This window comes from Bombina bombina, chromosome 9, assembly GCF_027579735.1.
Source record: "Bombina bombina isolate aBomBom1 chromosome 9, aBomBom1.pri, whole genome shotgun sequence".
Taxonomy (NCBI): Eukaryota; Metazoa; Chordata; class Amphibia; order Anura; family Bombinatoridae; genus Bombina; species Bombina bombina.
The window spans coordinates 187,952,226-187,964,547 of NC_069507.1; the positions used below are offsets into that span (position 1 = coordinate 187,952,226).

Consider the following 12,322-nt stretch of genomic DNA (forward strand, 5'->3'; position numbering starts at 1 on the left):
GGGATAGACATAGAGAGCTTCTGTACAGAGAGGCCAAGTGGATATGGAAACTTGATACACTTTACCCCAAGGGCATGAATCGGGATTTTGATCTCAACCCATTACTATGATTTAATTATTATGTTTCTCTGTATATCTCTCTTTCTTTCTATATAGATGGCTATGTATTTATTTATATATGTCCGCTCATATATGATGTTTTTAACTTTGGCCCTTTAGGATTCCTTATCTGGCAACATGGGGTTAATTAAACTAATGTTACTATGTATGAGAAAAACTTTGTTTCTTCTGTGTAACTCCACCTTCCATATGTGTTCCTATTGGTCCTTGTTTTAATTAGCTGTGCTATAAATTGTTTGTATGTGCATTGCATTTTTAGCTTGACAAAGGGGCACTAGCCCCGAAACGTTGCTGTTCACTTCAATAAAAGTCCTTTCACTTCATTGAGTGCATCATCATTTGCTTTGGATACTTATTTGGAGTCTATGGGATTGGACTCTGTATGATTGCACCTACCATGGTATCTATGGATCTCTGATGAACTCAGGTGTGCTGGTCTTACCTGGTCTTACCTGTTATTATAGTGTTTGCGATGTGGGGGGGCCTCGGTTTAGGGGTTCATAGGTAGTTTATTGGTGTTAGTGTACTTTGTAGCACTTTAGTTAAGAGCTTCATGTTCTGGCGTTAGCCCATAAAACTCTTAACTACTGACTTTTATATGCAGTAGGAGTCTTGGAGGTAGAGGCTGTACCGCTCACTTTCTCCAAGACTTGTAATACCAGCGTTAGGCAAATTCCATTAAAAAGATAGGATACGTAATTGACGTAAGGGGATTTGCGGTATGGAAAAGTCACAGAAAAAAAGTGAGTGGTACACCTGTACCTGCCTGACTTGTAATACCAGCGGGCGTTAAAAAGCAGCGTTAGGACCCCTTAACGCTGCTTTTTAAGGCTAACACAGAACTAGTAATCTAGGCGTATGAATTTAAAATAACAGACTAATAGAAAAATTGTTATTGTTTAAAAAGATAGATAATCCTGTTATTACCCATTCCCCAGTTTTATACCTTGTATCTAAGCCTCTGTAGACTGCCCCTTGTCTGAGTTCTTTTGACAGACTTGCATTTTAGCCAATCAGTACTGACTCCTAAATAACTTCACGGGAGTGAACACGATGATATATATATGGCACGCATGAACTGTCTACCTGTGAATAACTGTCAAAAAGCACTGAGATAACAGATGAGCTTCAACGGCTTAGAAATCAGTTTGAACCTACCTAGGTTTAGCTTTCAACAAAGAATACCAAGAATACAAAGCAAATTTGATGATTAAAGTATATTGCAAAGTTGTTTAAAAGGACAAGCCCTATCTGAATCATGAAAGTTTGATTTTGACTTGACTGTTCCTTTAAATGTTTTTATGTACTTCTTACAAGCTTATAGATGTGAGACCAGTTGCAGGATGCTTCTCTTGTATGTAACAATAACTAATCAAAATTATGTATTGGGTCTAGTCAAGACTATCCCTTTAAATAATAAAAATAATAATGATAATTACTAAATACCTTTCTAATACTAGACTAGTTAGCACACCAAATTCTTTGCAATTTTCCATGGTTTAAATGAAGGTTTATTCTCCTTGTAATAAGGTTCTATATGCAATGAGTTTCCAAACTTGTAATAACACAAAACCATTTCCTTTTCACATCCTTTATTTTTCAGCAATATTTAGTAAAATATGGCTGGACAGAACCCGTTGCCTGGGATTTATCAAGTACACGTGATAACGAACCTCTGAAAGATTTCACTCTGATGCAGGAGGGTATAACTGACTCAAGACTTGATGAGCCGCCAAAAAGTCCTTCATTAATTAATGCACTCAAACGATTTCAAAAGCTAAATAATTTGCCCACCACTGGGAGATTGGATGATGCTACCATCAATGCTATGAATAAGCCAAGGTGTGGAGTACCAGACAACCAGATCACGAAAACCAACCCAGAGAAACAAGAAACAGAAAAGTTATCTGAGAACAAAACAAGACCATTAAACAACTCAAGTTCAGATCCACCAAAAATCCGGAAAAAGAGGTTCTTGGATCTGCTAATGACTTCAGACCAGTATAGAAAAGAACAGGAGGTCATCAAAGAAGGTGGAGAAAAGGCATTTAACAAAAAACTTCTCAAATGGAGAATGATTGGAGAAGGATACAGCAGTCAGCTTTCAATTAATGAGCAGAGATACGTTTTCAGACTAGCATTTCGAATGTGGAGTGAAGTTATGCCTTTGGATTTTGAAGAAGATAATACTTCTCCAATATCTCAAATAGACATCAAGCTAGGATTTGGCCGAGGTACGTTAATATTGTTTTTTTTTATTTGAAATTTCATTAATAAAAGGAGATATAGGGCTAGATTATCTAAATTTCTCCAGATCAGACGTGGTTTTTATTGCCGACCCTCGCAGGGGCTGCCCTGGTGGGATTATTGTAAAAAGGGGCAGTCCCTGCGTGTGGCGAGATGTCTCCTATTGAAAGTAATGGAGTTAGCTGGATATAAGTATTTTGAGTGTTTTGAGAAAAGCTTGCCACCTTTTAGTTTGTGAGAAGAGACTGTGAGATCTGTAGCACGAAAATCTTTACAGAATTACACTGGGATGAGTAGACAATTTCATATACGCCAATGTTCAGCCCATTTTATGGAAAAAAAAATACGCTTTGTATTTTGTACTTATAAGTGATTTTTGCACATCCATTGTACTTAAAGGGACAGTCTACACCAGAATTGTTATTGTTTTAAAAGATAGATAATCCCTTTATTACCCATTCCCCAGTTTTGCATAAGCAACACAGTTATATTAATATACTTTTATCCTCTGTGATTATCTTGTATCTAAGCCTCTGCAAACTGCCCCTTTATTTCAGTTCTTTTGACAAACTTGCAGTTTAGCCAATCAGTGCCTGCTCCCAGATAACTTCACGTGCACAAGCACAGTGTTATCTATATGAAATACATAAACGAACACCCTCTAGTGGTGAAAAACTGTTAAAATGCATTCTGGAAAAAGGTGGCCTTCAAGGTCTAAGAAATTAGCATATGAACCTCCTAGGTTAAACTTTCAACTAAGAATACCAAGAGAACAAAGCAAAACTGGTGATAAAAGTAAATTGGAAAATTGTTTAAAATTACATGCCCTATCTGAATCATGAAAGTTTATTTTGGACTAGACTGTCACTTTAAATTACAATTTACGCTGTGTATATTTAATACAATTTATTCCTGTGCAATTTACGATTTTTGATGAACAATTTTGTTACGATTTTTGATGCACCGTAACAATACAATTTTTTCCCGCTTATTTTTTTTTGAGTGGCGCCAGCATCCAGCACGTTTGTTTCCCTCTCAGAGAGAGAGTCAGTGTTCTAAAATAAGTTGTATACCATAGGAATGCGTGTACCACGTCACTTCCAGTGACGTGTAATCAGCTGTTGTATACAACTTATTTTACAACAGCGGCACACTGGACCCTATTGTACAGCCACTGACTTCACGGATCAATCAGATAATGCAGTAACGCGTTTTTACTATGTATTATCTGATCGGTCCGTAGTCTGTTTCATTTGCCCACCTCCATTCAATTTACAAATTGTTCTATTGCACGCCACCGACATATGGGGTTTACAGGGGGTGCTGATGGGGTTTACGTAAGTTACACAGGAGGTGCTTATGGGGGTTACAGTGGGTGCTTATGTAGGTTACAGAGGGGTAACCTACATAAGCCCCATCAGCACCCCCTGTAACCCCCATAAGCACCCCCTGTGTAACTTACGTAAGCCCCATCAGCACCCCCTGTAAACCCCATAAGCACAACCACCCCCCGGGCACTGCAAGTCGGCGGCGTGCGATGTAACAATTTGTAAATTGAATGGAGGTGGGCAAATCATACGGACTACGGACCGATCAGATAATACATAGTAAAAAAGCGTTACTGTATTATCTGATTGGTCCGTTAAGTCAGTGGCTGTACAAACAATAGTGTCCAGTGTGCTGCTAGTGCCTTGTCTGATGAGTGAAGAGTAGGGCCGTGTGCGCATGCGTGGCATGGCCAATAGAATTCCTCGACCCGTTGTTGTCAAATAAGTCGCCTTAACAGCTGTTTGGAGGAGGTTGGGCCTCTTGCGCATGCGCATTGAGCGCCACACACCTCCAGCAGCTGATACACATTACCAGAAGTGACGTAGGTCACGCATTCCTATGTGGTATACAACTTCTTATAGAAGATCGGTTCCACCACTGTCCTACTCCAGGCTCTATGTCACTGACTAACTGTGCATGTAACGCACAGTCTCTCAGTCAAATAAGACAGGACACAGGAGTTACGCTCTGCCGAAGTGCAGCGTAAGTGAGCTCAGCTGCCTAAGCCTGCCTTCACAGTTCACACGCACGCCCTCCCCTGCTGCTCATGCTGCATAGATAGCAATGCTGCAAAATGAATAGCAAGCCCATAATTAGCATTGCAAGTACGGTTTATGTAGGAACTACAGTGTCTGTGTTCTGTCTGAGTCTGACAGTTAGAGTTAGTGTGCCGTGCACTGTGCGCACATAAATCATTTTTCAATACGTTGCTTTGCCAATGTCGGCAATGCGGCTGCCTAGACTGCCTTACACAAGCACTGGCCCTGCAGCCCAGAGACCTTTAGCTCATCAGGCCCATAGAGTGTTAATCTGATAAGAAAAATAGAAACACTTCTTACCTCTGTAATTACCTTGTATCTAAGCCTCTGCAGACTGTCCCCTTATCAGTTCTTTTGTCAGACTTGCATTTTAGCCAATCAGTGCTAACTAATAAATAACTGCACAGGAGTGATCACAATGTTATCTATATGGCACACATGAACAAGTGCTGTCTATGTGAAACACCATCAAAATGCCCTGAGATAAGAGGCGTCCTTGAAGGGCTCAGTAATTAGCATATGAACCTTCCTAGGTTTAGCTTTCAACAAAGAATACCAAGAGAACAAAGCAAATTTGATGGTAAAAGTATACTGGAAAGTAAAAATTGCATGCTTTATCTGAATCATGAAAGTTTAATTTTGACTAGACAGTCCCTTTAAGATTTTGAAAAGTACATAAAAAAATTTCTAAAACATATTTCAAGTCTGTTGCAGTCACGTTTTATTTAAGGAAGTGCTGCATTTAAACATGTTGACAATTGTGGGGGGGACACATTTAATTCAAATTGAAACTAAAACAGAAGTGCCAGTTGTGTACTTCCTGTTAATATGTATTGGCTAATAGCCACTTCCTGCTAATTCTCATAGGCTAATAGCCACTTCCTGCTAATTCTCATAGACTGATAGGTACTTCCTGCTAATTCTCATAGGCTAATAGCCACTTCCTGCTAATTCTCATAGGCTAATAGCCACTTCCTGCTAATTCTCATAGGCTGATAGGTACTTCTTACTAATACCCACAGGTTGTTAGGTACAGATGCTCATTAAAAGGACATTGTACTCTAAATATTGCCCACCTTTATGTGTTCCTACTGATTGATTAATGCTAGAATGTATTAAACTGAAACTGACACATATACTGCAGTATTCTCTAAAGAAAAGCTATGTAAACGAGAGTCTGCTAAATAAATTGACTTCCCATTGGAATAAGAGAGAGCCCAGCTCAATTGAAAGTGTGTTTCTGCAGCTGCTTTGAATACAACAAACGTTTCACGCTTCAGATTTTTCAACCAAACAATCCTACATTTTTAAATGTTGCACTTTCAAATGGATGATAGAAAGTTTTTTGAGTATATTGTCCTTTTAAGCATCGACTTACAATGTCCTGTGTCAAGTCAGTAATTTATCTTTCACTGATGTCTTATTGAGACAGCAAAAAACCAACAACAGCAGCAACTTTTATAATTATTGTGCATTTTATAAAACCATATTTAGCTCATCATTACTCCAAAGTGCTGACAGTTGAATATCTACGATATTCTGTTTGTTGAGCCAAAGGATAATTACAAAATTCTGTTTAATATGCAAATTTGTAGCATTAAGCTTTCCTGTGATCTGTAAGTAATGAACTTCGGGTAGTAAAAACACACGGGGAAGATCTTTAACTCCATGGCTGCCAAAGACATTTGCAACGTATTAGTACGCAATGTGCTGCTGTCCTGTTGGTGCACTCAAGGGATTAATATTCAACTGTGTTATAATAAAAACAAGAATAAACTGGCAATTACTTTACAATAGATTTTAACTCTATTATCAGAGACAAGGAAAATTCCCAAACTTACTGCTGATCCAGACCCGGGCGACCCCAAAAAAAACCCAAATCCAAAACAGTTTTCCAACTTGACAAAATATCAGTGAACATATTCATCCTTCTAAAAGTAAAGTCTTTGAATGCATTATCTGCTTTGATTTAAGTCAATGCTATTTCTCAAAATATCTGAATTTCCTGTCTTCAATACTGGGGAAAAATCAGAGAAACACCTTGTACTTAAAGGGACAGTCAAGTCCAAAAAAAACTTTCATGATTTAAATAGGGCATGCAATTTTAAACAACTTCCCAATTTACTTTTATCACCAATTTTGCTTTGTTCTCTTGGTATTCTTAGTTGAAAGCTAAACCTAGGAGGTTCATATGCTAATTTCTTAGACCTTGAAGACTGCCTCTAATCTGAATACATTTTGACCACTAGAGGGCATTAGTTCACATGTTTCATATAGATAACATTGAGCTCATGCACGTAAAGTGACCTAGGAGTGAGCACTGATTGGCTAAACTGCATGTCTGTCAAAAGAACTGAAATAAGGGGGCAGTCAGCAGAGGCTTAGATACAAGATAATTACAGAGGTAAAATGTGTATTATTATAACTGTGTTGGATATGCAAAACTGGGGAATGGGTAAGAAAGGGATTATCTTTCTTTTTAACAACAAAAATTCTGGTGTTGACCGTCCCTTTAATTACAAGATATTTCTGATGTCTTGCTATACAATTATATATCAGCCATGTCTAAACATTTTTAAAACAAATTAACATTGTGTTGGCTTTTAATAGCCAAACTCCACGCACCACTTGCCTCATTTGGAGTATCCAATCTCGGCTTGGGCTTTGACATGACTAGCTTGTTAGTATAGATTTCATTGTGTTGCAGTTCTTATTTATTAAAGCCTATTAGAGAAATAGATGTAGTGGAGTTAGTCTTGAAATGTCTGCAGAGTACCTTTTCAGTTCTGAAAACTGGAAAATCTTCAATTACCAGAGCTAGATTACATGAATTTTTATATAAGTTGTTTACTGTGAGTAACCACTTTATTCAAAGTGTGCTGTTACCCCACCCTCTGCAATTTGCAAATTAAAACACTAGCCTAAGAGACTATTCCCTTGTGTAACCCTGCGAATGCAAACAGCCTGCCCTAATGACACACCAACCCAACTTGACCCCTTAACCAAATGTATCTTCATAACTGAGGACTCTCCCCTTAAGGGACCACTATCTATGTTTGTTTCTCTCTTAATCATTGAGTTATGTCTCATTTCTTTCTCTATACCTGGTTGATGGCTCTGCCCACATCGTAAACCACTGTATCTCTATCTTTTTTTTTTTATATATATATATATATATATATATATATATAATATATATTCATAAAATTTTAAACAATTTCCATTTTATGTCTATTATCTAATTTGCTTAGTACTCTCGGTATCAGGGATAGGCACGAACCAAGGCTGTGGCGGACATTTTCCAAAGTAAAGACCTTAGTGTACACCAAGGTACATTTCAAATTAAAAACATCATTATATAGTGCTTGGTGTTATTATACTGATGCAGATACCACTGATCCTATAACCAGCCCTCCTCTGGCTATACCCATGAGTCAGTGTCACTACTGTGTCATTATATATAGTGCTGGGTGTTATTATACTGATGCACATACCACTGATCCTATAACCAGCCCTCCTCTGGCTATACCCATGAGCCAGTGTCACTACTGTGTCATTATATAGTGCTGGGGGTTATTATACTGATGCAGATACCTCTGATCCTATAACCAGCCCTCCTCTGGCTATACCCATGTGCCAGTGTCACTTCTGTACCTTTGTATAGTGATTGGTGTTATTATAATGATGCAGATACCATTGATCATATAACCAGCCCTCCTCTGGTTATACCCATGTGCCAGTGTCACTACTGTGTCATTATATAGTGCTGGGTGTTATTAGAATGATGCAGATACCATTGATCCTATAACCAGCCCTCCTCTGGTTATACCCATGTGCCAGTGTCACTACTGTGTCATTATATAGTGCTGGGTGTTATTATACTGATGCAGATACTACTGATCCTATAACCAGCCCTCCTCTGGCTATACCCATGTGCCAGTGTCACTACTGTGTCATTATATAGTGCTGGGTGTTATTATACTGATGCAGATACCATTGATCCTATAACCAGCCCTCCTCTGGTTATACCCATGTGCCAGTGTCTCTACTGTGTCATTATATAGTGCTGGGTGTTATTATACTGATGCAGATACCACTGATCCTATAACCAGCCCTCCTCTGGCTATACCCATGAGTCAGTGTCACTACTGTGTCATTATATATAGTGCTGGGTGTTATTATACTGATGCACATACCACTGATCCTATAACCAGCCCTCTTCTGGCTATACCCATGTGCCAGTGTCACTACTGTGTCATTATATAGTGCTGGGTGTTATTAGAATGATGCAGATACCATTGATCCTATAACCAGCCCTCCTCTGGTTATACCCATGTGCCAGTGTCACTACTGTGTCATTATATAGTGCTGGGTGTTATTATACTGATGCAGATACTACTGATCCTATAACCAGCCCTCCTCTGGCTATACCCATGTGCCAGTGTCACTACTGTGTCATTATATAGTGCTGGGTGTTATTATACTGATGCAGATACCATTGATCCTATAACCAGCCCTCCTCTGGTTATACCCATGTGCCAGTGTCTCTACTGTGTCATTATATAGTGCTGGGTGTTATTATACTGATGCAGATACCACTGATCCTATAACCAGCCCTCCTCTGGCTATACCCATGAGTCAGTGTCACTACTGTGTCATTATATATAGTGCTGGGTGTTATTATACTGATGCACATACCACTGATCCTATAACCAGCCCTCCTCTGGTTATACCCATGTGCCAGTGTCACTACTGTGTCATTATATAGTGCTGGGTGTTATTATACTGATGCAGATACTACTGATCCTATAACCAGCCCTCCTCTGGCTATACCCATGAGCCAGTGTCACTACTGTGTCATTATATAGTGCTGGGAGTTATTATACTGATGCAGATACCACTGACCTTATAACCAGCCCTCCTCTGGCTATACCCATGTGCCAGTGTCACATGGGTATAGCCACAACTTTATTCACACTACATATTCTCCCTTTCCTATTATTTAATCAGAAATCACAACCTTAGTATATATTTTCTTTCTAATTAAATGCTACTTATAATAAACCTCAGGTGCTGGTTAAAGGGCTTTACCTTTGCATTTAAAGCGCCAGGGACACAGTGGTTACTTGCTTCTTGAATCTTCTCTCTCTCTCTCAGTCTCACTCAGAGTAATTTTCCCGGTACTAAGCGGCATCACGTGGTGAGTAGCCACAACCCTGCGAAACGTGGTGCTGCGTGTATCAAGGAGTCAGGACCAGCATTCATCTGTCCTACGCCTCCCTTCCCGCAGCAAAATGGGTGGCGGACACAGCAATGGCCAGTCATGGACACTAGTGTCCGTGTATGGACACCTTGCCTATCTCTGCTCGGTATCCTTTGTTGAAAAGCATACTTAGGTAGGTTTAGGAGCTGTGAGCTTATTGGTGGATGGACATAAATGCCTCTTGTCATTAGCTTACCGATCTGCTGAACTAGCTCTCAGTAGTGCATTGCAGCTCTTTCTAAAAGGGATACCAAGAGAATGAAAAAAAATATAATAGAAGTAAATTAGAAAATCTTTTTTAAAACTGGCAGTCCAGGAGTTAAAAATACTTTTTTCCATCTAACATAACCATAAACATATAGCTGTATAACTAATTTCCCCTCACAGGCCGTCACTTGGGGTGTTCACAGGCTTTTGATGGCTCAGGGCAGGAGTTTGCACATGCCTGGTTTCTGGGTGATATACACTTTGATGATGATGAGCACTTCACAGCTCCCAGCAGTGACAATGGGATCAGTCTCCTTAAAGTAAGCATTGTCCTTTATTGTCCTTTTACCTTCTCTGCACCTCCAGTTTTTGTCTCTGCTTGCACTGGGCAAATATGTAAGTATTGTCCTTTATTGTCCTTTTACCTTCTGTCTGTCGCCTGCTCCCCTCTCTGTACCTCCAGTTTCTGTCTCTGCTTGCACAGTGCAGATATGCAAGTATTGTCCTTTATTGTCCTTATACCTTCTCTGTACCTCCTGTTTCTGTCTCTGCTTGCACAGTGCAGATATGCAAGTATTGTCCTTTATTGTCCTTATACCTTCTCTGTACCTCCAGTTTCTGTCTCTGCTTGCACTGTGCAGATATGTAAGTATTGTCCTTTATTGTCCTTATACCTTCTCTGTACCTCCTGTTTCTGTCTCTGCTTGCACAGTGCAGATATGCAAGTATTGTCCTTTATTGTCCTTATACCTTCTCTGTACCTCCAGTTTCTGTCTCTGCTTGCACTGTGCAGATATTTAAGTATTGTCCTTTATTGTCCTTTTACCTTCCCTCTCTTGCTCTCCTCTCTGTACCTCCTGTTTCTGTCTCTGCTTGCACTGTGCAGATATTTAAGTATTGTCCTTTATTGTCCTTTTACCTTCCCTCTCTTGCTCTCCTCTCTGTACCTCCTGTTTCTGTCTCTGCTTGCACTGTGCAGATATTTAAGTATTGTCCTTTATTGTCCTTTTACCTTCCCTCTCTTGCTCTCCTCTCTGTACCTCCTGGTTCTGTCTCTGCTTGCACTGTGCAGATATGTAAGTATTGTCCTTTATTGTCCTTTTACCTTCTCTGTACCTCCAGTTTCTGTCTCTGCTTGCACTGTGCAAATATGTAAGTATTGTCCTTTATTGTTATTTTACCTTCTCTCTGTCTTGCTCTCCTATCTGTACCTCCAGTTCCTGTCTCTGCTTGCACTGTGCAAATATGTAAGTAGTGTCCTTTATTGTCCTTTTACATTCTCTCTGTCACCAGCTCCCCTCTCTGTACCTCCAGTTTCTGTCTCTGCTTGCACTGTGCAGATATGTAAGTATTGTCCTTTATTGTCCTTTTACCTTCCCTCTCTTGCTCTCCTCTCTGTACCTCCTGTTTCTGTCTCTGCTTGCACTTTGCAAATATGTAAGTATTGTCCTTTATTGTCCTTTTACCTTCTCTCTCTTGCTCTCGTCTCTGCACCTCCAGTTTATGTCTCTGCTTGTACTGTGCAAATATGTAAGTATTGTCCTTTATTGTCCTTTTACCTTCTCTCTTTTGCTCTCCTCTCTGCACCTCCAGTTTCTGTCTCTGCTTGCACTGTGCAGATATGTAAGTATTGTCCTTTATTGTCCTTTTACCTTCTCTCTTTTGCTCTCCTCTCTGCACCTCCAGTTTCTGTCTCTGCTTGCACTGTGCAGATATGTAAGTATTGTCCTTTATTGTCCTTTTACCTTCTCTCTTTTGCTCTCCTCTCTGTACCTCCTGTTTGACATAGATGTGTACTGTCATATATCAGTATTGCAGTATGCAGATCACATACATCATTTACATGTCATTATACACACTTGTATTTGCACTTATATTGTTCTGTATGATGCACTTTATGACAATTTTAAACTCTTTATTTTTTTTTACTATCAGTTCTGCAGTAATGGCTATACAAAGCTTTCTAAAGAAAATGCATTAAAATAAATCAAATCCGCCAGTGGGGCAGGGGTTAAAAGTGAGATCACAGGGTGTTCCTGAATCAGCTTTAAATACAATTAATTATTATTGACTGGTTACCTGAGTATGGCACATTAACAAACATATGCCCATGTTTCATGGTTTAGATGGATCATGCAACTTTTAAAACACTTTTCTGTTTACTTCCCTTATTAAATTTACTTTTTTTTTCTCTTGGAAACCCCAACCATTTCAGGGACAGTTACCAGTACTATTTTTTAAAGTACCTCAAACTACATCCATTTCTATTGATTTAAAATTATTGTATAACCCAGCCAAATCTGGCATCTGTTTCACAGTGTGTTTCCATTTTCATATTTGGTGATATCACAGAAATAAATATACTATAACAGCAATGGCGAACCTCAGCACTGTAGCT

General features: G+C 39.3%; 1 protein-coding gene across 1 annotated transcript in view; it reads left to right on the forward strand.

Annotated features, from left to right (window-relative positions):
* The window catches only part of MMP21 (matrix metallopeptidase 21), a 72,714-nt gene that overhangs the window by 11,573 nt on the left and 48,819 nt on the right, over window positions 1-12,322 (forward strand). Inside the window, exons 2-3 of the mRNA XM_053692968.1 lie at window positions 1,724-2,354; window positions 10,105-10,244. Coding sequence (XP_053548943.1) covers window positions 1,724-2,354; window positions 10,105-10,244 — 771 coding nt within the window. The remainder of the gene's footprint in view (window positions 1-1,723; window positions 2,355-10,104; window positions 10,245-12,322) is intronic.